Source organism: Accipiter gentilis, chromosome 33, assembly GCF_929443795.1.
Source record: "Accipiter gentilis chromosome 33, bAccGen1.1, whole genome shotgun sequence".
NCBI lineage: Eukaryota > Metazoa > Chordata > Aves > Accipitriformes > Accipitridae > Astur > Astur gentilis.
The window spans coordinates 7,326,510-7,354,079 of NC_064912.1; the positions used below are offsets into that span (position 1 = coordinate 7,326,510).

At 36.8% G+C, this 27,570-nt stretch overlaps 1 protein-coding gene across 5 annotated transcripts in view; it reads right to left on the reverse strand.

Annotated features, from left to right (window-relative positions):
- Window positions 1–27,570, reverse strand: part of GRIN2A (glutamate ionotropic receptor NMDA type subunit 2A) — a 196,837-nt gene that overhangs the window by 47,958 nt on the left and 121,309 nt on the right. For all 5 annotated transcript variants that reach the window (XM_049835519.1, XM_049835518.1, XM_049835520.1 and 2 more), the window contains 6 exons: window positions 26,956–27,070; window positions 14,503–14,708; window positions 12,881–13,049; window positions 12,603–12,756; window positions 7,767–7,892; window positions 4,981–5,210 (listed from right to left, as the gene is read on the reverse strand). In XM_049835519.1, coding sequence (XP_049691476.1) covers window positions 4,981–5,210; window positions 7,767–7,892; window positions 12,603–12,756; window positions 12,881–13,049; window positions 14,503–14,708; window positions 26,956–27,070 — 1,000 coding nt within the window. The remainder of the gene's footprint in view (window positions 1–4,980; window positions 5,211–7,766; window positions 7,893–12,602; window positions 12,757–12,880; window positions 13,050–14,502; window positions 14,709–26,955; window positions 27,071–27,570) is intronic.

Below are 27,570 nucleotides of genomic sequence, written 5' to 3' on the forward strand. Positions count from 1 at the left end.
TTGACCCATGCACTAAAATTACACTATATACTAGTCATGGTTCCTAGTCTATATTTGCTGTCTCCTTTTTTGAGTTTATTATGCAGCAGTGAAACAAACTCTGCTCTTAAATATATGTCCAGAGATTCTACTGATAGAGATGTAGCTTGCTATTAACTTCATTTAAATCTACTGATAATGAATCCCTGAAGTAGTGAGATGGCTTCCAATATTTCCTAATATCTGTATCAAATTTGCCAGTCAATAGAACTGGAAAAAAATAATTAAAGAAACAACATCGATTTCAAGACCTGTAAAAATTGCTGCTGTTCATACAGCTGAAATTTTTTGGAAACTCGGCTGTGATGAGCATTCTGCAAGCTCAATTCCTAATCCTGGGGTATGGCAGAGGAATTGGGGGAACAGGGAGATCATGGAGGAGTATCCTGGTAATTTAGAAATGGAGTTTGGTTCCGAATAGTCTCACTTTTCAACAACATTCATATGAGCTGAAGATGTTGGGAGGACTTTCCTCTCATAGGAGTAGTTGAAGGAATTGAGGTATCTGTCCAAAACTGAACATTCATGGAAGACAAAAACATTTCTGCAGGAGAGCAGAGATTAATAAAGAGTACTAGTTCATTCAGAGATCACAGGGATAACAAGCAGGTAAATAGTTCCAAACACCATCCACAGACTGGAATTTCTTGGCACAAGACACGCAACCAATGAATTTTAACAGTCACAAGGAGATAATTTTTTTTTAATTGATTGTCTGCTACTACTGCCTGCTCACAGACTACTTGTAAAGAAGAAAGGAAGGGTTTAAAATCTTTTTACTAACAGTGCACTCATATTTAAGATGTATAAAGTTCTCATCAATAATTTTAAACTTATATTCTGTGAACTGACATGTCCTGGAGAAGCATATAGGCTCTATGACTGCAGCAAAGATCTATGTGGCAGGCATGAGACAAGAAAGAAAAAAGGATCAAGTCTTTACATGTACTCATTTTCCCTGAAGCTCCATGATGGGAAATAAAATATATCATGTCTGCTAGGAAGCAATTTTCTTCCTAGGCATTTTCTGAAATGCTGATTTTTTTTAACCATTAATAAAATCCTTAAATTGAATGAACAAGCCCCCTGCTTGAATCATAACTGTGGATAGATCTAGTGTTATTCAGAAGACCAACCAATTTGTTCTTGTTTCCCCATGCTCTGCCAGTTGCTAGAACTGGGGCACGTGGCAACAAAAACTCCAATCTTTTGCTTTTATTTAGTTTTACCTATATGCCTTAATAAAACTGACAATTTCATTAAGTTAGTAAAGTGATCTTTCACAAACATTAAATACTGACTTAATCTGAAGATTTGCATGCTTGCCTGAAAAGCCTGGTATTCAGAGCAGTCGTTTGTTATTGTTCCGGAGTATGTTAAGGAACTGTGGTAAACATTACTGAAATAATAGTAGAAAATAGTAAATATTCTCCCTCTGCTAACACAGATTTTAACAGGAATTATGGCTGCTTTCAAGTGATATAAAAACACCCATATTTGAACTCTCTCCTTTCTTCTCTCACCAGATGGAAAACACAGACAATCTGATTTCTGATCTTTGAAAAATATAGCTATTAGTAATTCCAAGACAATTACTGTAATCATCAATTACTGAAATGCAGTCAATATCTATGCCTGACAACACTCAAAAAACACTGTAAAAGTCTAATATTGAAGTGGAGAGATGGATTGGGTAAGAGGGTCACCCTAACTGCCCCATCATCCACGCTGTCTTTGACCTCAGCCTGCTCTATTTTCACACAGACATACCTCTGAGTAACTATAGACCTTGTGACATCTTGTTGCACAAAAATATAAAGCCAAGGTTACAACATACTGTGAATCTTGCAAAAGTAAGTAACCTGTAAATGGCATAATTAGGGCTTCCTATTAATGTTGAAGAGAATCCCCTAGACCACATACACGTGGGACTTTTCTTAAAATGTGACTGTGTGGAGGAATCACAGCAGACAAACACTTTGTAAGACAATTCTGTCCACTGCTACCTACTCTCCCTCAGTAATATTTTCTCTTTCATTACACAAAAAGGCATAAATGGTCTCAAAAGTAATAAGTGCTACAAATACCAGCTTTGCTGGATACTTTCGGACTCATTTTCTGCACCTTTTTATGAACACAAAGCTTTTAAAAATCTTTTACATACACAAGCATGTCAAAATATAATTTTCCCCTCATTTTCTGAATCATTTGAGTTTATGAACACCCACCCCTAATAACTCCAGTACATGCTGTGCCATGTATTTCAGGGTGACACATGGATGACACGGCATTCAGAAATTCATTAGCAACTTTATGAAGGTTGAGGAAACTATCAAGAGGTCTTAAAGCAAGGAAGGCGCAATAGCACGTCATCATGTGTTTAGCAAACCTGGTGAACCAGGTGCTAGAGCATAACACATATCCTGAATGGGAAGATACTGAATGCGGAGAGTGAGGGATGACTGCTCAGAGAGAAAAGAGTTTTCTCCTGGCTTCTCTTCTCTCTAGTCTATCACATGTAGAGCTGGCCCGAGAAACCCCAGTATCTCTAACTGGGAATACTTGATTGCATTGACAATACAGCATTGACTAAAGAGCTTGACTCTTCAGTTGTGTCAGTAGGAAAAAGGGGAGAGGGAAAGAGTAGTAAACCGATTTACCAGCCCAGAAGCTTTTTCAAAAATTTATTGAACTTCTAGATATTACTTATTTAAAATTAATTTTACCCATACTTCTGTCCCTTCTCACTGGCCTTTGCCTATTACTGCTTTGCTTGCAGCAAGGGTCAGAGCTCTCTACTGAACAACAGCAAAATTGTTGCAAATTCCTGAATTGTTGTCCTACTAACAACATTGCAGCAACAAGGCAAAGAGGGGAGAAAAATAATTTAACATGAATCAGATTATTTTCCCATAAATTATCCTTAATTATTTGAATTTTTAAAATCCAATAAACCTCAGGATTGTGGAGGAGGCAAAACCTGTGTATGACAAGAAGAATGTTTTGAAATAGATCATTGCTTTTCTGGAGTTCCGGCTTGTTTAATTTAATCAGAAAAGGCATGGGTCCCCTGATTTATCTCTATACACCTCAGGCAAAATTTGAAGAACTGTAAAGTAGAAACAAAGGTGGCAGATCAAATAAATGATCAGCAGACCACACAAAACCAGATGGTATTTTTCTATTTTTATTTTGCTTTTTGTGGAAATAATACCTTACTTAGCAGAAAGAATAGAAAAAAACGAGAAAAATAAGGAAGTTATTAGCCACAAGCCATGGAACAAATACTGACATTTTCCCAGCCCATAGGTGAAAGAAGCAAACAGCCGGCAAAGAGAGGAAGATAAGGGTGCACTGGCAGACCTGAATGCGAGTGCTGTGCCAGGTGCAAGCCAAATCCTGCCAAAACTGAGACTTCCCAGGAAAACACTCTGTACTTTCTCACAAACGGGAGAAAGATATTTCTCAAATCCTTTTTTTTTAATCCTCAAGAGAAGAATACTTTTTATCTGTCTCTTACTAAGAATATTATCTTAAAATAGAGGTATATTTAACAGTCTTCATAGTTTTTCAAAGGTTTTGTGAGAACACAACTTAATGAAAACAAAACTACTATCATTTTTTTGTTTCTTTTTATCTGTCTTTCCTCTAGGCATGCTTGCAATTCATGGTTTGATACGTCAGGCAATCAATCAAAGGCTGGTCATAAAAAGCAGTTAAACCAAAAAAACAGACACAAGGCTATCTGAGCTGCTGCCTTCTTTTGAATAACAATTTCCTTTATTTTCTGTCCTTTGAGAAAATTCCCTTGTGAAGTTCTCCCCTGTGCTATGCTCCATTTAAATATTAGTTCTTAATGTCAATATTTAGTTTCATTTTAAAACAACTGGGCACAAACTTGAAAACAGCATGCCCTTCAAGTATTCTGGGCATATCCATCACAACAACAATTTTGCAAATGGACTTCAATCCCTCCATGCAATACCACTATTACAAAGCAGTCGCACAAATAAAATAAAAAAGAAGTAATTGCTAGGTTTCTGATTTATAAGACTATTGATTAAAATTCAAAAGTACTAAGATCTGGGAAGTATACTTTCAGTAGAAGAAAGATGAACAGTCAAGCTAGAACAATATGAAAAATAAGCATATTTACTATTTGTCAGTTTGTGTGAAAAAAGTAGGGTTTAAGTGAACTATCAGAGACTACTGTTCAAAGTGAAATCCTTGCAAAAGTTCTTGAATTAGGAAAGCATCTTCCACAAATATATCAAAATTCTATGCCTTACCCTATGTAATTTACATCTCAGTTCAGTGTGCTAACACAACCCCCCCAGTTTTCTTATTTGTTTCTTATTTACTCTTGCCATTTCATACAAGGAAAACATTCAAACCTCCACAGACAGTATGTATCACTTTTTATCGTTTCTCTTTGCTTATTTGTGCTGGCACCACTTTAAATCTGAACTTTTTCTATAAATTCCTTGCACGCTACATAGAAAGCAAAAAGACATTTTTTCAGGAGCATTAACAAGCTTCCGATAATTACTGGGTATTTGCTGGGTTTATGAATATTTTTGTCAGCTAATATATTATTAATATTCCACACAGAGATGTTCATTCAAACTGACTTTTTCATTTTTCAAGCTTTTGTATATTGATGAAGCATTCCTTTTAATCAAATAGGAATTGATTTCTATCACAAAATAAAGGTACTTTTCAATTAATGCAGTTACTTTTGCAAAGGTAACTCAACGACTTTGAAAACAGTCTGATATTTTCATTCTTTGGGTCTGAGGTTTGTTAGTAAAGGGTTACACTCAGAATGAAATAATCCAGTTTTAGCTTATTATCTTGCTCAGAGTTTTTGTAGCACAAAGCACAAATTTGTAGAAGGATTATGAAGAATGGACACTGGCGTCTTTTGAGCTGAAGACCTACCTTTTTATCACTCAGTCCAGTCACTTGGTCAACAAATTCCTCTTGAATCATAAATGCAGCTAAGTTGGCAGTATAACTAGCCAGGAAAATGACAGCAAAGAAAGCCCAAACCGACACCATAATTTTACTTGTCGTCCCTTTGGGGTTTTGCACAGGCACAGAGTTGTTGAACACCAAGCCCCAGAGCAACCACACTGCCTTTCCAATCGTAAAGGACGGTCCATGGGGATCTGTAATTGCAAAGAGCAGCTATTTTAGTTGCAGTTAAATTAAACCTTGCCCAGATACCCTACATAATAACAACAGATCACTCACAAAGACACAGTTAAAAATTATTTCAATACGTATTCACTGTACTCCTAATGGAGTGGCAGGATTTACCAAAGGTACTCTCTATTGTAATGGCATTAATTTCCATATTTGTAAAAAATAATTCAACTTTTTCTATGTGGCATTTAGTTCAAAAGTTTTAAGATGAAAGTGGAAAGCATAGATTTCAAGGAGAAGCAAACTGATATGTCTTTTGCAGTAAGGTATGTGCACAGTATTGCCCCTTTCGGTCTTTTGTGCCAGCAGACATGTAAAATGGAAAACTGTGGGTTTAAGTCTTAATGACTCAATTCCAGTACTTCAGTCACCCAAATTATTTGTTATCATCTCCAGTCTTCCAACATTATGCTTTTTTAACTTTATGTAAGCATACTGAGGATCAAAATGTGGGAATATGTCACCTACTTTTAAGCAACTTTGCACTCAGAGGATAAATCAGTAAGGCAACACAAAAGAGCTACCTGTATAGATACGTAACTTAGAGCAAACCACACTACGGCTACCTCACATGTTCAGAGTCAGTTCTCTGGCTTCAAATAGAAGCGGTCAGCGTGATGCCCTCATGCCCTCAGAGCGGCAGAAGTGGACTAGCAATGCTATTATCCACTTCAAAGGCCTTATTTGTAGAGCCCTATGAGAATAAAGGGAGGTTTGCTCTTACCCAGCTCTAGGTAAGCAGAGTGCAGGCATCACATACTGCTCGTCATCTAGATGCCCTTTATCCTCGATGGAGAGAAACAGGCCTCCCCTGACTGTGACTCATTTGACTTTTTTATAAGTATCTATTTTTCCATTAAATAGCAATTCAGACAATAAGCTCTGATGCAGACACCTGTCATATTACCTCCTTCCCTGCCCTGTCCCTTTATCCAAGGGGATGCACATTACAAACTCAGATTTAGTTATTAATTTAATTATAATTTATTTTATAATTGTAATAATTTAATTATTATTAAAAGAATAAAACCCAAATTGGCTATACTCAGTGCATGTTCTCATTTCGGTAGAAATGCTCTCTGATGCAGTGCATATTTTTCACAATGCAATCAAGCACAACATCTTAGTTTATCCTCTTTCTATTCTGCAGCAACGCTAAGAGGATAGAGTGCAGTAAAATAAACATAATGGAGCTGACTTTTGGTTCATGAAACTACCTTCTAGAGCCATTTAAGATTGAGCTGGTACACAGATAATATGTATTTTCTGAGGAACAATGATAAGGAAAGTATGTGCCAAGAAAGCAATCTAAAGTTCTGTTTATGCTACTGGAGATTGTATTACCATTGAGCTTCATCCTGCCAAAAATGCCTAGGGAAAGGAGTAATCTACATAAAAGATTCCTGATTATTTTAAGCTTCCCTTGTTTCAAATGAACAGCAGCTGGATTCATGGCAAGGCTTTAGAGCTAAGTTAGGATGGTCTAGTGCCATAATTTGCCTTTCTAGCCATAAGCATGCTAAATAATCAATTCCAGCACATGAGGTGGCACAGAAAAGAACAGCCTAGTCCCTAGGTCTCCAGTGTCTATATTCACCTTTGCTATCCCCTTCCTAATCACAGTGTTTATTTTGGACAGAGGTTACACATTAACCATCTCATTGAAATGATAACATCATCTGAACGTTACAATAATCCCCTTTTTCAGGGACCAAGCCAATCATAATCTAAAAGAAACCATTAGTTTGTAATAGTCTCCAGAACTGTGTTCACCAAGCTGGAAGATCTCTTGTAATAAAATGAGGCAAGCATGATTTAGAAATTAAAAACAAGCTACACTCTCAACTGTAAGTAAAGAAAGGGAAGGATGAGGGAGGGCACCACAATACATGGAATCCTCATTCTCAGGTCAAAGTGCTAATAATATACAAACTGCAGCTTTCACTGAGAAAGGCAAACTCGGTATTATGTATTTTGCGCTGGTATATTTTGAAAATGAAGTTTCTATAACCGTGGATGCTACACAGAAAGAAGCGATGCCCTTCTGCCACTGGCCTCATCTCAAGGCAGAGTTCATCGGACTTTTAATAGGCACTGTATACAACTACATACAATGTAAACTGCTATTTTTCCAGATTATCCACCAAACCACACCAGTTTAGATCATTTCCTCTGAACTAACTGTGAATTCATAGGAGTCAGGAGTTTGTAGGATTTATTCCAATGCTTTTTTAAGCTGACACTCTACAAATGATGCAGCTTACTAACCAAACGCTGCCTGAATACAACTTTCTGATATCACTTACCTTTCTGTATGTCTTTATTCCAATGAATTAGAATACAAACATGAACATATAAGCCCTGAAGAAATCATATTTTAAATGAAGAGCAAGCATAGTTTCATAGATGCTGTTACTGGTTTATTCCTATGTTAAATTTATTTTAAAAGATAGAGGGCAAGGGATGGGAAATACATTATTTTTTTATAGCTTTAGGGTTGTGTAAAATGCAAAGCTTACCTCTCCCTTGTGCTAAGTTCCTGTTATATCCTACAGGACTAAAGTACTCAAATATAAAGACAGCCATGGCAGATACAATGAGAAGCATCACAAACATCATCACCCAGACAGAAGCACTAAAAGGCTCTGCAGCAAAACAGACAAGAGAAACAGAAACACAGTTCATTAAACCAATTTCAGCACAAGAATTCTAATGTCTTCAGCTAGTCAAGCCCAGCAGCTCTCTTTAAATTAGCATTTACCAACCAAAGTGCTAGCAAGTAACTAAGTAGCAATATATAAAGAACTGCTGTTAGTTTATATATGCAAAATTCCTAAAGTCAAAATCTTAAATGTAAGTCACAATTCGAAACCAAAGGCTGCACACTTTTCTTCAACAAAGCCTTCACTGACACTGAGTGGCAAATAATTGGTTTGACTCGCTGCTTATTCAGTCTACAATCAGGTAGCCCACTTCTATTTATCCTATGTTATATGCATTTATCAACGGAATGGTCCAACCATTATGACTGTGTTTCTGCAAAGCAAAAGCAATTAAGCATATGTTTAATACATTTGGTAATTCAGTGAAGTAGACTTCTCTCTCTTTTTCTATCCAACAAAAAGTGTTAGGGGAAAAAAGCTAAATACTTGCATTCAAACTAAATTTTTTTGTTTCGGAATTTTTTTCTCTCCGTGTTTACTTTCATCTATCTGCAATGAAGATGTTGTTTTTACCAATTGCAAACACATCCTTTTGAAAGTCTCATTCTCATCTGGGAGCAAATTTCTGAAATCAAAAGGTTTTTATGGAAAACTGAATGTCAGTTTGAAAGACAGAAAAACTGTGATTAAGTAAAAGAAGTAGGTTGGAACAGAAATCTAGAAGCAGTTTCAAACACCAGAATAAGCACCAACTTTTTGAAAGGATTGGATATGGTAATAGTATGTGATAACAAAAAATTCTTACATATCATCTTGCCCAATCACAAATTCTCTATCATTTCAGGAGTCCATGTAGTAGCTGTCATGGTGTAAGGATATATGTAAGAAAGGTTTTGCATAGCAAAGCAATATCTCTATCAGGTCAGCTTGTTTGGGGACATTTTGTATCCTAATTTTGGTAGATAATGCAAGTGTGAGTATGCTTTGAAGTGTGAGGAAAAAACCTTAGTATACTATTTCAAATTAGGACAGAATCAAGAAGCACTTGAAATGATAGGAAATTAGTGTGTTTCAATGCTTTGCCTTTTTTTGAAAGCCCAAGAAGTTCCTCCATCCTAACTTTTTCATTCTTTGAATTTAAATTAAAATTTGAACCACTGAAAATTCTTCCATCATTGCATGAAATGACTACGGGTGAGAGTTAAGGTGTGCTGAGCCCAATAGCCCAATCTGAACCTTGCCTGACTTAGCAGGAACGATTCACCCAGAACTAGAATGAAGTGTAATAATTTCAGACCAAGCATGGAAATCTCATGAGATCATTTGCCTTTGCTACAATTTTTTCAGAAATTTGGAACCAAAAAAAGACCAAATTCCAAATAGCCCCACTGGTGATTTTGGATGTGAACTAAAAAAGTAAGGCAGGGAAATTGTAAGCCAAACCATTCTCTTTCTGTTTTTAAGATAAGGTTAAGGAACAGTATTTTATTTTTTTAAATTATTTTATTTTTAAGAGAGGTTATGAAGTTGTCTCAATTACTATAATTATTTGTTTGGAAGAGAATCGCAAGTTAGAAAAATAACAGAATTCTTAAAAGGTAGAGAAAGATCTGTTCTGGTGCAGGCAGGTAAAGGACATTAATGTAGCCAAATAGAGTTAATAACAAATATTCTATGAATTCACATATTAACTAAATTAAATTGGAATTCACATAAAACTAACATACAATTTTGACAGCATTCTCATAGAAGAAAGCAAGGCTGATAAAACTCTCATCAAAAGCAACAGTGTAGAAACAGCAATGGTAATTTGACAAAACCTGAATAAGGCAAAGGGCAAAACAAGCTGATGTGAAAAAGTGAGCTATAAACAATAGTTTAAGCAGAATGCTCTTTAATAATTTAAGCAGTCTGGTAACGAGGTGGAGGATTAAAAGAAGCAATAGGAAACTAAAAAGCTATTTAGAATAGCAAGCAGTAAGATTGAACAAGTACAAAATCAATTGAATAACAAAGTCAATCTTCCTGTCATATTAGGGATCAAATTACACATTCAGCACTGTTCTTTATTCTCAAAGGACGGAAAGAGAACTTCCCTCAGGCAAGCAGCAGGTTTTATAAGAATTTTCAGTAAAGCTGTGATATGGCAGAAAAATATTAATATATGACTTGCCAATGTATGTTTCAAATGACTGGTAATGGAGAATATTGAGCAATGAAAAAGATGTCTCACTCCACTAACTTGGAGTTTTACCTCCCACCACCAAAACCAATACTGAAACAATACATAAAATAAATAGGGGCATAGATTTCCTATTGCATCAATGCCTCTAGAAAAGAAAACTGACCTCATCTATGAACTTATTAACTCTTAAAAATATAGAAATTTGGATTTGAGGTTTCCCTTATTCTGTTTGTTTAAATAAAATTGAATCAATTCTTCACAGAATCTTTAAAAAAAATCTCTTTGTAGATCTAGCATATATAAATTTAATTTTACTATGATATGATACTGTTTTAATGTGGTCAAAATTCTCATCTGAAGAAGACACCCACAGCAGAATCAGAACACAGCAGAAAATGAGGAAGAAGCTGTCAGCCCATCAGTTACTTAGGTCTATTGGACACAACCACTGAATGGAAAATCTAGCTTAGACAAAATCCTGTACTTGTCTACATTCAAGTAACAAATCACAAAAGCAGATATTTCATAAACTGTAATCAAGTGCTGTTTTAAAAAATAATACTGTATTTGACAGATTTTTAAAAAATCTTTTCAAAGAATTATGTAAGATGACTCTATTCTTAGACATTCACTTTAACTGAAACATCAGTCTGTGAATAAATTCAGTTATCTGCCTGACAGTACTTTGCATGGCAAAGCATTTTACTACTATGCACACCTTATTGAAATACACAGTCAATTCCAGTGAAGTGGCAGTTTCATCTACATTTAAAAAACCAGAACATAGTTCTGAGAACACAGACTTGATTTACTGGTGCAGTAAATCACATTTCTTCAAAAGGAATGCTATTCTATAGAGCTTTATAAGAAGGGGTTATTTTTGCTTTTTGGATTATATATATGTCCAACCAAACCAATAAAATTAAATGCATTTTAGAAATCTAATAACTATGTTATTGTGCAAAATGCAAAACCAGCCTCTCTTTTGATGGTAGCTGTAAGCAGGTTTTTAAGAGGTAAGTAGGGTCCATAGTAAAAATCAACTGCACTTGCAGCACATTTAGAAAACACTCCAATACTTACATTTCAAATGATACTTTCAACATGCTGCAACTGCAGTTTTAGAAATGAATTAACTTTACAAGTCAATGACTTATAAAAATTAAAAGACGCTATCTGAATATTTCATTAAAAGTACAGCCTCTTATAATTTCATTAAAAAGTCTTTCATTCATTAAACAAAAGTATTAACCACCAACAAAATATGCTTAGGTACCACTGTGTTTGGGAAGTTATTTGATTACTCACTGTGTTATATTTATTTGCATCATCTCTGTAATATGCCTTTAAGGAACAGGTACAAGAAATAAGCTCTGTGTCTAAATAATGATTCTTGAGCAAGAAAACCCAATTATTTGCCCACTTGTAGCTGATACTACAACAACAATCTAGTCCTCATTGGCTACAAGCAATTTCAGTGGAAGTGAAGCACTTTTACACTTAGCAATCTAAAAAGAAACCATACAATCAGTGATGCAAAAATGGCATCACTGATCACCCAATGGGCTTGAACATACTAAACTCTTCTGTAAAATACCTGGAAAATAATGATTCTTGTTTGCTTGTTTGTTTAAATGACTTTAGTGTCCCTTGCACTATTTTCCTGTGCAAAATGTCTTTAAAAAATACTGGGCCCAAATACACTATGAGGAACATAACAGCATTCTGGGCACTTTTGATCCAGCTCATGGCTCATTCTCTTTTCAGCTTCAGGTAAATTCAGGCTAACCACCCAATAGAGAAGTAAACAATAAGCACTAAAAAAGAAGGAGAGGGAAATAATGAAAGGAGAAATGAATAATTGAAACAAGAAGCAAACAAGGAAAGAAGACCAAAGTCTGTTTCTTTATAAGCCAGCTCCTTTCTGCCCAGCCTTCCATTTCTTTGCTATATCTCCACTGTTCAACTGCATCATCACAACTCCACTGTTCAATTGCATGAATGGAGAAAACACTCAGAAGCTCTCTAGTGCAGTAGAATGGTGTTCAGAAGCCAGAGGTAACTGTTATCAAATTAGCTGTCAGATCTCTTCTGAGCATAAGGAAGTCTCTTCTTAGCTATTCTACAAGGGGTTTTTTTTAATTATTTTGTGAATATGAATGTTTAAAAGATACGAAATCATTTATAATGGGCTAAACAAGCATAAATTACTTTGTAAAGAAGCATTTTTGAGGAAGTAATTTTCTGAACTGAAGATTTTGGGGGATTCTTTTTCATACTGAAATCACTATCATTGGTTTTCACTCACTGCATCTGAAACCAACAGCACCATCTTCATGTGCTAATAACCATGTTAATCAGCACGTCAACATGGCCCAAACTTCCTAATGTAAAATTTAAAACTTGAGAGAAGCACGTCAATGCACTATATAGCTTAACGAACAGCGAAACCTACCCAACTCTACAGAAATGCAATTAAATGATCTGGATGGATTGGAGAATCATACCTAGAAAAGCAGATGGTGAAACTGTGCCATTGCTCCGTGACACCATGACACTAATCCCAGTCTCAACAAATGGCACTGAAAAGTCAACCACTTCAGAGCGCTCTTCATTAATAGTGAGAGACCCCACAGCCATAACTGCACGATGATATACCACCTGATCCACAAAGAGAAGACACCACCAATATTACTCAGTAGAGAATACCTCATTTCTCCAAAAGAATTAAAACCAAACATTGCTAAGTTCTTACTTAAGAGCTCTTTTACCTAACAGAACTTACTTCACCAATCATTCCATTCCACACATTATTGACTTTTTTGCCATGTTTCCCATTAGTCACCAAATACAGGTCATATGTGAACTTGACGGTTTTAGACAACTTCTTCAGGATATCAATGCAGAATCCTTTGCAGCACTTCTTTACGTTAGTTCCCTCATTAGTTGTGTTGCTGTCAACGGAGAAGACAGACATAAACATTTCTACTGGAAAAACAGCAGAACCACAACAGCAAGATTCAGCATACTGTGAAACATCTTGTCATGCTTGTGAGTGACCATGTTCTTCTGAATCAATGGAGAAATAATCCACCGTACGCTTTATATGTTTGTAACTCTTACTAATCATAATGCAGTTGCTTGATGAGAGATAAATAGAAGATAATGGTAGACCTTGTATGACACGCTTTCTGCTGCAGTATCCAGCCTACTGCACTTCACTTCTCCATCAAGACATACAGTCTCCTCTTACTAATCTTTCTTTTAGGCTTAGATTAAACATTTATTACTTTTACTCTCAAGACATAAGACTACATGTCATTTAGTTATTAGAGAACCTCCCGACACATAAGGTATACAAAGGCGCAGCAGTTCACCATACTGGAAATGGATGCCACACCTTTTTCTGCACTTTGAGAAGGTGAATTTCAGGCCACCTTTGAGTGCAAAGATGAGGGCTTTCCTTTTATTTTTTTTTCTGAAATGTTCATTGCATGACCTCTAGAACTTTTTAGTATAAGCATCTTCAGAAGCCAAGGCAATATTTTACAGCCTTTGAAAGAATTAAAAATTAAAGTAAAACTAGTTTGGAACTTGACTAAGTACAGTTACGTCAAAAACCGTGTTTCTCTGGACTTCAGGGAGCATGTGCACAACCATTTAGCAGTCTCTGGAAATCTTCAGAAACATGCATTATATTATATTCCCTAACAGCTGCTCAGTAAAAAAATGTTGTTGTTATATTCAGTTCATAAATATGTAGACTGAAGCACAGAATGAAACAACACTGATAAATGCACAATGAGAAATTTTCCACTGATTTCTAACAACTGCTCCAAAGTTATAGAGCAATCAAAGCAGAGGGCTTTTCTCTAGATGGTATGTCACAATGGTATTTTTTGCTGGAGTAGTTTATCCTGGACCAAATTTCAGCACAAACATACATTTTCAACAGAAGACATTCTCAAATTGTTAAAGACTAATTTAAACAGGCATATTTCAACACAACTGGAAACAATTCAAAGAGAACTCATTAAAACAATCTTATTTTAGAATGCAATCTTCTTTCATGTGACTGCAAATGGCTAATTCTAGTTGACTTTGAATTTACTATAAGCTTACTACCTTGTTGTTAGTTCAATGTGACTTACATATATATAACCAGAACCTTTCAACTTATTAAAAAGGAAGACGTGCAAACAAGAGCGTATCATGTGGGAAAGGTAAAAAGAAAGAAGAAATGAAATACAGAAGGACAGGCAAGGACAGGAAGCAAGAGGAAAAGAACAGCAAAGTGTCTGAAAACAATTGTACAATGAAAGAAAAAAAAGGAAAGAATGAGAAAATAGGGGAACATATTTTGCACTCAAAAAAAAAAAAAGAAAGGAATGCTGTGTATTTACTTACTTAATTTTGACGAATTTACGACATGGCACGGTGTTTTTTTGGCAACTTTCCATCAAAGGATCCACATCCTCAACAACGACAAAGGGAGCCTCCTCCAGGGTGACAATACTCAAATGATTATCATCCGGGTCACTGTCTGCAAAAGAGCTGTACCTCGGCCAGACAGAGTACTTCAGGCTCAGTGAGTTGTTCTCCCATTTCCCCACCTGAAATGCCAAGAGACACACGCTGCTGATATATGCTTGCTTGTTTCTGACAAATGGCATCTAATATTAAATGTGCTGGGATACAGGTACAGGAAATTAATTACATTGCAAAGACAGCTGTCTTGGGCTTTTGTTATCAAAGTTACTTTAGAACTTTTTAGTAATTGCATGAAGTGAGAAAATGCAATGTGGTAAAGACAGACGAGGTAATGTTGTTTTAGGAGATAACAGCTTCGTAAAGACTGGATGACATCAGTTAACACTATCTACCACCTGGCTACAGCTGCAGTGACATTTAACATGCATCATTTCCATTTGAGCCAGAACAGCAACCAGATTTGCTATCAGGACCAATTTGCAGTAATAAGAAAACAGTTCTCAAAAAAAAAAAAAAAAAAAAAGAAAAAAGAAAAGAAAAAGAAAACTAACCGATACATACACATCAGACTGATAACAAATATATCATAATATCATTTCAGTATCTTCTCAAAAGAGAAGACTCTCCTATTGTTATAGTTTGAAAAGCCATTGTGAAAGCCTTTACCTAGGGTTCTATCGCACCTGAGCAAGGCCAAACCATGTTTTTAGTAAACATGCAGTTATGCATGATTTAGCTCTTATTAGAAATAATGTATTTTACTCTGCTTTAGTTAATGGCAACTGTTGGGGCAGTTTAAGAAAGCATACCCCACTTTACATTAAAATTGTCTATTTATTTACTATTATAAAATATCCCTTCTAAATTAACCTACATTTCTTTCTACCTCCAGAACACCATAAATGGGCATATGATTTAAATATTTTGAAAACTCTAGCATTTTCTTCCTCAGGTTGTGTTTAACTACTTTGTATCCATAAATCTAATTGCATCTGTTATCCGAGCAGCAACGACAGATAATATAAATGAGCTAGCAATCCACAAAATTTATAACCTAATGAATTTTAATAATTCTTCAGTCGCTTAAGCTAAACAAATTATAACATAATCACGAGACTGCTAAAATATTTGTTTTGCAAGGAAAATGGTGGGAATTAACAGTACAATGAGACACTCGGGTCCTAAAAAAACCTGCAAAAAACTTGTCACCTACCTTCTGTCTTCTCAAGACTTTAAAATGAATCACAAAAACTCCCAAAGAACATGATTTATATCCATTCCTATTTAGGGAAGCATATAAGCACATGCCCTTTGCAGTTTCCTTTCCATCCTGTTTATAAGTCAAGCTGTTTTGCTGAACTTTAATGTAGGAGGCAGAAATGCCAAATCTCTATACACTTAAATTAGGAAATTCAAAATATCTTAAGGGAATTAAGAATTCACACCTAAATCAATGGGAACTGGGCACAGGATATATACGTACAGTTCTAGTATGAGATTTAACCAAAACACACTGGATGAAGAGTTTGTGAGAAAAACTATTTCATATAGAGGGAAATGAATCTATTCAGCTCCGTATGAGGCAGCTATATTGCAAAAATAGTTTAATTGTCAAGTTATGGTATATAATTGCATTCACAGCAGAGCCTGTGCTGGTTTATGATAGCTTACACGGTGTCGTTCATATCTACGTCCTAAGTACGCCATGAAGTTGGCCATCTGGAATGGGGAGATTTCCAGCCAGCTCAGTAGTTCAGTCAAATGGGAAACGTGCCAAGTTATACGATGAATTTCAGAAGTGGAAAATGTGCCTGACCTTCTGCCTATTCCAACCAGCAAGAAGAAATGAAACATGGCTGAGGCTGAGTTGCATTTGTGTGTTCAGTACTATAGCAGTGACAGCACCTGCCTTTCTAAATCACTTGATACAGGATTCTGGGAGAAGGCAGATCTGCCTAATCCTGAAGCACATATTTTGAAACAGCTGAATTTGGGGAAATGCTAATTTCTTTTGACAGTTGTATCTGTATGGAAGTGTTATGTGTTGAGCGAATCTCTAAAGTTAGGTCCAAAATTTTTTGTCTGTTGCCTTCCATGGATTTATCTCAATATTCACTCCTTGTAACCTTATTTTTAAAAAAATAATTAAAAATCAAAACCTTGCCTTGGGCCTTAGGGGCATCCCTACTTCTCTGTCCAAAGAAGTGAACTGTTGCAGTCCCAGGGTGTCACAGTGACTTCATCTGGTTTTTAAATGGTGCACAAATAGCATGTCCATTGCAGGTCACCCTGCTACCACCAGTACAATGAGTAACCCACAGTGTCAGAAAGCACAATGACAAAAATGTACAAGAGAAAGATATCAATGTCATGAAGAACGGTAGAAAAGCAAAAGGCAGAAAAGCTCCGAAAATCCTTGCTGGTGGGCTAACAATGGCAAATGAGGAAGGGTAATAATTAGAAAGAGCCTGTAGGTCAGTCCTTTTGTTTGGGAAATGTTTCTATTGGATTTGTTTGTTCTAATTAATAAATGGTTAGCACAGGATTTGCTCTGCTGCTGATGCTGGCAGTGAACTGTTTCGATTTTTATTTGGTATTTTGATTTTAAAAATAGCTATACTGTTGAGAATTACATGTTACAGTTCTATCATTCTGCTACAGATTTGAATGATCAAAACACTTTTTCATTGATTTTAAGTGGAGGATAGGAATTTAGTTTTATACAATTAAAACGTAGTCAAAATATGGAGGATTTTTATATTTGTATTAGAAGCCTTTTAGCTTGTGCAGAACTAATTATAAGATCATTATTAAGAATAAGAATGGTATTAATTATTTACACAATGATTTGTATCTTCATATATTATTTAGTTCTTTTAACATCCTTGTGCAATTGATAGCATCCCTTTTTTACAGGGTGAAGGGTTGAAATGACACAGAAAAGCTGTCAAATAACGAGAATTTATGAAATTGCATCCATATGTAGGTGTCCTGCAGGATCAGCATTTATGTCACTTATCAAAGTCAGATCTAGTATTAAATCTGGTCAATATCTGTTTCGAATGCCTTTAAAACCTTCAAATGCTTTGGGGAAAAAACCAACAGGTTATAACAACTACACATGCTCATCGTATTTCAGAACTTTATAGAGAGGTCTGCTCATAAAGTGTAAGAATTTGCCTGCAAACCCAAATGTTAAGTCCTTATTCAACACTGACTGTTAAAGTGGCTTACCTATGGCAACAAAGCAAAATGTCTGAGTTAAAAAAAGCATGCCAAGTCCTGGTTTCACCTGTGAAGGTCATTATAAATGCTGTAGAATAGGAAAAAGTTCATACATAAAATATGAAAAGTAGAATATGAAAAGTTCAGCTGCGGCTCTCAGTAGGAGTCAACGGTGATATTTGAATAAACCATTTTACAGTGAAATAGTTTACCAACCTGGACAGCTTCAAAATTCAATTGCCTCCAGTGTTTTGCAGCACTCATTTTCAGTGTGCTTTGTGATCATTATAGCTACAGATGAAACGAACTAAACGTGGCATCCTCTGACCAAGTCCAAGCATCTAGATTTGAGGTAGAAGGGGTCTGTGTTTAAATTAGCATGCTTACCTACTAATACTGGTATCCCTCATACAGATATTCTTTATGCAACATTTTTTAATTTTAATGACAAATTATTTGAACACCAGAAAACATTGATTTTCAGGTGAAACTACAAACCTCCAATAGGGAACATCAGTGAACTAACTTTACATACTCTTAGCAGAGACCATAAACAATTTTCATAGCCAGTCTATCAAAGATGAACGGGTCCACAAAAATAAAATAGTGGTAAACTCACACGTAGGATAGAAACTCACTGTCTCTGCTGTGGAAGTGTTATCACTGCAGTGAAGACTTACTATCTTATTTTTTCCTTCTGCAGCCTAAACCTTCCTCCTTATACATGATCAATCTCAGGGGAACTCTTTGCCATTCAGAAGCTTTTTCTTACCTCCTCAGTCTTCAAGCCATCACTGCTTGGAAAAGGGCACCCAAAGTACAACAGGGAGATAAAATACTACACAGGCCTGCCAGATTGCCAAAATTACATTTTGATAGGGTGGGAGATGGGTAGAAGAGAACTTTTCTGAAGATAATTTCTGTTGTCCTAATTTCTTGGAAGAAAACAGTTCAGAAAGTGGGCTTTTTACTGTTCAAAACATAAACCCACCATTTGATATAGCTTGTAAACAGAAATAAAGATGTTTAATAAAGACATTGCACTTGTAGTTCTGGATATGCTAGCTAGAAATACATGCTAATTTATCAGAATATGTAGAGATAAATTTGAGGTGAAAGAATTTCAACTACTCCAATCTATTGTATTGTTTTGTTTTGTTTGGGTTACTGATTCATAGAATTTGAAATTTTAAAGTTTTTTCTCCGAAACAGAATAGAAACATTTTTAAGATTACAAAACTTTGTGTTGGTCAGGATAATCATTTCCCCTAGCTCATGGAAGCAAGACTGCTGCCCCAGAGAACTTAGCTGTAAGCACAGCTCATTAATAGCAGGCAGCAAGAGACACATTCCAACTGCATCAAGAAGAATCTCACGTATTTGAGATGGTGTGGCAGGCCCAGCCATCCTGAATTTAAAATGAAGGCAATATAAGCTAAAACATTTACACTTGGTGTAGCCAATCCCTAATGACAGGAAATTTAGCTGTAGATAAATCAGGGCAGTTTGCTCAGTCTTGCCTGCATTTGTTTCCTCACCTATTCCTTTCCTCTTTCCTGGAAGATTAAGAGTATTTAAGATCCCTATCAATTCCCATTTTGGTGTAACACGAAGTCATCTTCCCCTGCAACCTTTTGCTGTTTCAAAATCTCATGTGCCGAGGAATCATTTCCTCAGCACCTCTAGGCACACACAGAACACTGGAAAAATATAGCTATTTTTGAAAATGTGTGCTGTAAAATCTCTTTTTCATTTAGGTAACGTGACTTTTTTAGAATGACAGCCATTTAATAGACCATTAAATAAAGTACAGGAGGAATGTTTGGACTTCTGGATTATGCAACCTGAAAGATGAACTACTGAATAGTTCAAAAAGAGGTCTGAAAATTTGATTTATGCTCCAACCTTAAACCCAATTAACTACATTTAGTTACAGTCTATAGCAAGTTGAGCAATGGAGAAGAGAGTAGCATGCTTAGAGTGCAAAGAGCACAAAAGTGTGTCTAGAAAGAGAGCTCTCCTGCTCAGACCTCCTAAGAATCCAAATAATATTACTAGAGAAATTAAAAGTGAAAATGAGCTTATTCTCAACAGAGAATGGAATATCTGTGTTGCTAGATTCAAAAATGGAGGGGGAAGGTGAAACTGCATTAAGAAAGATTTTAAAGGAATAAATGCAGTAGTGTGTATTTGTAAAATAAACATTTTTTTAAGAAGAAAAATGGTTAATACTCAAAAACCGCAAACAAGCTCTATTTTGGAACTGTCAAAAACTGCATGCAAATACTTTTACTCTATTGTGTGGAAATGCCACAAAATATCCAGAGATTTATGATAAATTTCTGTCATTCTTAGTTTGATAATGATGTGGCCTCGATCCCAGAGAAATACAGAAGATGGCCCTCACTTGAAAAAAGGACAACAGAATAATTTGGGGGAAAGATCCTGGCCCAGATTATGAAAATCCTCATTTATGGCCAAAAGGCTGGGGCTCTCATAAAAAATACAGTTTCAATAGCAAATCAAACCCTCGATTCACTTTTGTAGGTGCAAAACACAGCTTCAAGTACGGACTTGCAATGGTACCTACACCATCATATTTCTTTTCAACTTGTATATTCTTTCCTGTTTTCTCCATCTTCGTATGCAGTCTGGAATATTCCCTTTGGTTTAATCGCTATAGGATTTGGTTTAATCTCTACAGGATACAGGAAGGAAAGCAGGAAATAGCTGAGAGCACGGAAGAGCCTGTTTGATGTCAGACTGAATTAGCAATCTTAGGGTCCTCGTCTCATCCACTGTCGTCCAAAGCACCTTACAAGTTCACTGCATTACACACATGGTTTGACCACCTCATGCATGCCTATTTTTCATTTGAAGATTGCACCTAAGGAGGGTGATAAAGAAGTATTTGGTGTGTTTCTGTGTAACAGCTAGATAAACACAGCTAGCCTAAGAAAGACAGACAACTTGCAAAGTTACACATTGCTGTACCTCATGGAGATCCCCCTTCCCGCTGCACCCTAAAGCAGTCTCTAAACAATATGAGGGTGATTGACATAATCCTAATCACACACCCCCACCGAGACCATCGAATCAGAGAAAAAGAGCAAGGCCAGATCCTGAGCAGAGAGAGGAAAGAGCAGAGTACGTTCTCCCTTGAGTGCCAATGCTGGCACGAAAAGAAAGTCTGTCACACCGGCATTTCTCACAGAAAACAAACAAATAACTCAGTCCTATCACCCTCTTCCCAGCAGATGGGAACTGTACGCAATACACAGTCATCATCCTTTTGTAAGAAAAAATGTTACACGACAACATGGATACTAAATGCACGGCCAGGACTACCTGACTAAACCTTTGAAAAGAGAAGAATTTTCAGGGATGTTCTTTCTACATTAAACACACACACATATCCCTGGAAGTGTTCAAGGCCAGGTTGGACGGGGCTTTGAGCAACCTGGTCTAGTGGAAGGTGTCCCTGCCCATGGCAGGGGGGTTGGAACCAAATGATCTTTAAAGTCCCTTCCAACCCAAACCATTTTATGATTCTATGATACTGCAAACATACTTTTTAAGCTGTCTCAATTCAGTGAAGAAAATAATGCTGAGCAAATGCAAAAGCTAACTCATCTTGCTTTATAGAAAACTATTTATTACTTTTATTTCATCACACTTTTCCACTTACAAGGAAGAGCTATCTGGCAAGCTTTAAGTCAATAACTAGAAAGCATAAATTGAGTTTGTTCGGTTAGCAATAACAGGCTGCTGCAGAGCATAGCACAAGACCAAAACCCTTCCTCCAGAAACAGCATCTGTTGTATACCTTCTGCTGCTAACCTTTGTGTCGCTTTGTGTTTCTGAAGGTCCATATTTCACAATGACACTCTAAATTTAAATGACAAAACGCGATGCGAGCGCTTTCATGTCTTATTAATAGGGAGTGTTTTACAGTCCTGGGTGGTTTGAAGACATCCATTTAAAGACTTTGAAGTTTTCAGAATTTGCTGCAAAATCCCATATGGGGCATGCAAATGTACCGCTCTTCCCTCATGGCTGCTCCTTATGCCTACAGGAAGGCACCAATACTGCAACCAGCAGGGCTCAGAGGAAAAACACAGTACCCAGACAGATTATAAACAAACAGGAGGAGAAAGAAAAGCTACCACCTCCTGTAGCCTCATTTTTCAATGCAGAATTAGTAATTAGCACTCACCAAATCCTCAGTGGTTGGTATAGTTTTGGTACTGGGAAATGTCCCAAATAACTCTATGTAGCACAAGAGTTCAAACTCATGCCAGAGAAGCCATTTTATGAGTTGATTATGTCATTAGAAAGGAAAAGAGCTAAACAAATTGACATCCCCTTCCGCCACCTCCCGGTGAGGGAAGCCCTCTCGTCTCCTCTGCACTCAGTGAAGATCTTACAGCTCTCCAGAAACGTCCAGCCAGCCATACCTTTAGCTCTAGAGAGGAAGAGCTGCCCTGAAAGTCTTCCTACTCTTTTATCTCCTCTCTAGTATTAGCTGTAAAGGACAGGAGCAAAGGACATTTTACCACCACTTTCCATGCTAGCTGCGATCTCTTTACAGCAGCAGAGAGGAGAGAACCATCCTCCTTGGGAATACGGGATTTAAGAAATGCTACATAATAATTGGTGCAATTCAAACAATCCAGTACAGTAAAGGTCAAAGGAAAGGCCTTTAGGCTAAGTAAAAGCTCACTGATACAGAAACAATACGCAATTTTCGCTCGACAGTGTCAGGATAGGCATATTTACAGGACAACTAAATACGCTAAGCATCAAGGATGGAACAAGGAAAAAGACAACCCAACAGATGTTAAAAAAGCATGCTGTTTCTGCTATGGGCCAAGATAAGATATCATGTTAGGCCACAGAGCTACTGACAAAAGATATACCAGCAAATGGATTATTAGATCATGCAATTTCTAGTTCAAATATCTGCATTTCTTCACAACTTTTAGGGAATGTCTACCATGAGGCATCAGGATTCTTCAGCTGTCATTACCCCTTCTCTGAAATCAACTGAGATTTCTCAAGAAACTACCCTATACTATCTTGGTTACTTTTTATTATCACAGTACTCTGACAAAAAACTGTCAGAAATCTGACTGTTAGGTTTTTCAGTTCTTGTCCAGTGAAGTTTCAGCTATACTATTAGATATGATAGCTGTCTTTTCTCGGCTACATGACGGTAGATGTTAGTAGCCAGATGGAGCTCTCTGTGAAGACCTTGGTTCATTTATTCCAGGCAGGAATCACGCACCCTCTGCCCACTCATTCCTACTTAGATACAAATGTGTACAACCTCACACGGAGCTTGTAAACCTGGCATATGCTAGTTAATCAGAGCAAAATTAAGTTCTACATTAAATCCTGCATTAATAGAAAGTTAAAGATGATTGGTTATGTTTAGAATAAACCTGGATGTAAGTAACAGTTCTTGCAACGGCATTTAACTAGCAATTGTGCCATGTAGTACATGTTATTCTTGCTTCTTGTAAAAATTCATTGGCCACAAATGTGCAGGACACTTATATCTCACAAATTCTCCCAGAACACAGACCACCATGGTAATTTTATCTGTATCTATCTGGGAGCACGAGTAAAAATTGTTTTTATCCTGGAACTCACCTTTACACATGGAATACACTCATCTTTAAATGCTGTACAGACCTCCCTACCTTACTTAACATACATGATATGCACAGCTAATTAAACCACCTAATTTTGTCCTGCTAATTATATTCTAGTATATGATTTTAATACTGGATTGATTAGTTTGATTTCTACATTTAAAAAAAAAAAAAAAGAAAGAAAGAAAGAAAGAAAGAAAGAAAGAAAGAAAGAAAGAAAGACTAACAGACTGTGAAGTTTGCAACTCAGTGAAGGTAATGGGCTGCGTGGGACGCCCAGGCCACACACCGCTGAGATAAGCTTAATGGGGGAGTTGCAGCTGGTACTGCTGGACCTCTGAGGATTTTTTAGCACTAGCACAGTGCTCCTGCAGCGCTTTGGTGATATTTGGGCAACACTGTTAACTCTGGCAAATTTACCAAGTTTCACTGAAACAAGCACATTAAACTTGTCTTCTTAAAAAATCTCTTGCCTGAGAACAGCAGTCCCTTTGCCTGTCAAGATTAGCAGCAAGAATATGAATGTTGATGTCAGAAGTTTGAGTAGCTGCTTTAGGATCTGTCAAAATATCTTGCTGGATGCCTGCTGAACATGCCCAAAAGTGATTTTCAGTCTTCAAACTATTACCATCCAACCAGCTTTTTTCAGAATCTGATAATCTGACAAATCCCTCAGTCAACCCCATTTACATGTGAAGTTACCACTTCAAAGTTTTGATACTGAGTCATTTGTAAAGGAAAAGGAACTTATTTTCCTAGGGGTAAGACGTATGGTCTTCAGCTATGGTTGAATGGATTTTCTATAACCTCAAGCCTCGAGTCAAGTATATAAATTTTGAGACCAAGGAAAAATTGTGTTTAAGTAAAAGCAGATTATTATTATACTAAAACCAAAGAAAATTAACTTTTAATATTAAGTTTTGTGTTTTCAGGAGAATACTGGGTAAAAAAATCTCCAAATAAATCATAATTACTCTTTCTTACATAAATAATATAGCAGCTACTCACAATTTCTATGTACCTTAGGTACATTACAAGGATTAGCAGGCTGTTGAATTGTCAGTTTTTCATGAGTAAATAATTTAATTAGAATCTAAGACTTGATGTTTTCCACGTAGGATTGAGGATATTTAATTAGACTCAGTAAAACAATTCTGTGATACTCATTGCCATGCTGTAACTGGAAGTAAAAGCACGCGCCTGTCTGGAAACTCAGAGCAGGAAATGTTAGATCTCAGATGAGTAAATTTGACAGTTTTGAAACTGAGCAAAACAGCACAAGGAGAAAGGAACAAGGAGAAAGAAATCAGCTAAGAGATATGGGGTGAGAAATGTAACTTGGAAAGAACGTCAAGACGACACTAGAGAGATGTTCGAATAAACCAGGGAGTGGGCAAGGGCCTTCTCATGTCCCTAAGTCGGAGGAGCCGTGCTATTATTTCTGCGACGCTCTGCTGATATAAACGTGGGGTGCTCCGAGATAGCCGAGAGCTACATCCAGCTTGCCAGGACAATTGATTAGTCAGTTTATTTGTCTTCATCCACAGAGGCAGGGATCAGCTTGTGGTCAGAAGAATAATTCTGGTGGTGACAGCCCGTTCTTGGCCGCCTTTCACTTCTCCCCTCTGACATAATTAAACCTGGCTCCCTTCCCATAGTCCTATGATAGAGAAGCAGAAGCGAAAGCTGCAGCTAGGGGCAGGCTGTCTCTACCGAAGTGACCCGTCTGGCCGGCTACCAAAAGGGCTCTAAAGCAAAGGGGCAGCTAGGAGCAGATGCATAAATTTTTTTCTGGGCAGGAGCCTCCCTTCAGGCACTCTTTTCTTCCTCCTAGAAGCCCCTCAAACACGACAATGAGCAGGAAGGGATTTATCAGATGGGAAACTGTGCACAGACAACGTAAGCATCAGCTTACAGAGAGTCTTGTAGCCCAGCGCAGCAGGTGGAGCGTGCACTGCTGCCATACAACGTGCGCAGTGAGATACAGAAAAACCTGCACCAAATCTTCCGTTCTCTGGCAGGGGAGTCACCCGAAGGTCAAAACAGACTCAAGTTATTTCTTGGAAATAGTATCAGTTCATATATCTAGCATTTCTTTGCTGCTGTTAGCTTATTTTTCAAAAACATCAAACCTGTCTCCCCTTGTCCTTTGAATGGTCTCTTTAGAGAAGTTTCAAGGTACAAAGTGGAGGAAATGATTATATCATAAGCATTGTTGGCTGCCTCTCCAACCATTTTCTTCCTTTGGTGCATCACACTAATATTCCCGAAGTAGTATAATATTTTCTTCCAGAATATTATATATGACATGCAGACTGTTGAAGAATTTTAAAACAGGGTAAGAAATTTTCATAATGGTTACTGAGCAAAAGATTCCTCCAAAGATTCAGATTGACACATTTGGATAGGATTAAATTTATCCAGAGAATTAAATTTGCATCAAATGAACATAAATACATAGCATAATCTAGGACTACTCTCTGTGGTTTTGCATGACTAGCATATTTACTGAGATGTCCTTCAGTAATTCTTATTTTGTCATTATTATTCAACATAATGAAGAGTCTTGCAGTCTTGCAAACTGGAGTTTCAAGTTGATTTTATGGGATCCTAAAACTATAAGAAAATGAGTTCAAAGATTACAGCAGCAATTTAGATAATGCAGGATCATATTTTATGAATTTAAAATAAAACCGGTGGATGATACAGGTGTATTTTTTCCTTGTCTCACATTGCAAACAGTTTCTAAGGTCCCCTGGTTTTGAAACGTGGGACCACAGATAACCTGCAAAATTCAGAGCCAAAACAATCACAGGCTGAGGTGGGACCTGAGGTGGGACGTTTAAAGAAAAAATGCTCATGATAAACTTTTTCTTTTATTACTTGCATATATGATTAGCCCTGTTATTAAGACACTTTTCCTTCTAGTCTGTATAGAGGTTTATGGAGATCACTTGCCTACCAGGAGAACACAAGTCAAGAGTCTGAATTTTTTAGGAAAATGTTATAGGGATTGTCCTCCAATTCAATAGGAATTTCAGAGTTTAAAATAAATAAATAAATAAAAGAGTTTACTTTTACTTTAAAATCTGTCAAAGAATAAAAACAGAAGCAAATAAAAGGACTGGAGTTGTCAAGATATACAAATCCATACAAATTTAGGTAGTTAAGGCCCAAGTTTCTGGAGGTCTTTCAGTTATCCACTTTATTTTACTAACTTGTAAGCAGCAATGCAAGGTGTGTTTCACAGAAACCTTCTGAAATCCACATGGCTTATCTTCACTGAAAAGTTGCTCTCCCTGTTAAAACTCCTTAGACCTACTTGGAATAAGGTAAAATTATCTTTTCTGAACTGTTGTGACAAACCTGCTACAGCAGAATATCATCATTGACATCCATGACATTAATCTGTCTTCTTGTCATTAATAGGGTTCTATCAAGCCTCTCCTATCTCCTCTCGTGGCTTTTACCCAGAGGTAATGCTCACCTTTTCCCATTCGCGATCGTTGTTCAGTACTATCACCACCAGCCTGGGGTGCGCCTGATAACCATCTGCTGTGAAGGACAAATCTTTACCTTCCCAAGTCACATTCATCATAAACCTAGAAGGCAAGGAAAAAAAAGTTCATTGTAAAATTAATGAGCTGTCCAGCAGTTAATGAGCAAGCTAGTTCAGTCATCAGAACCACTGATGAAATACATGCACCAAATCCTCTTAATGCAGTAAAAAGGCTACATTTGCGGCATGGGGACTCTGAGCATTTCAAGGCAGTCCATAGCAGAAGACAAAGCAAAATATTGTTTACATAAGAGTTTTAAAATGCAGACATGATTTTTAAAGCAGCTTTCACATTATGTATGACATGTACACTCCATGAATAATCTTTCTGGCACTTTGCACAACCTGACCAGTTTTTCAGGACCATTTTAAACATGTCTACATCAGCTCTGTATGTAAAACTATACGGTTGTCTCACTAGAGTAATACTGAGAGTAAGTGCATCTACTCCGGCTTCACCTGTTTAGACCTCCAAGAGTCCTGTCAGCCCTTCCCAACACTGTAGCTATACACAGTGTCTTTGTGACGCTTGGATAAACTCCA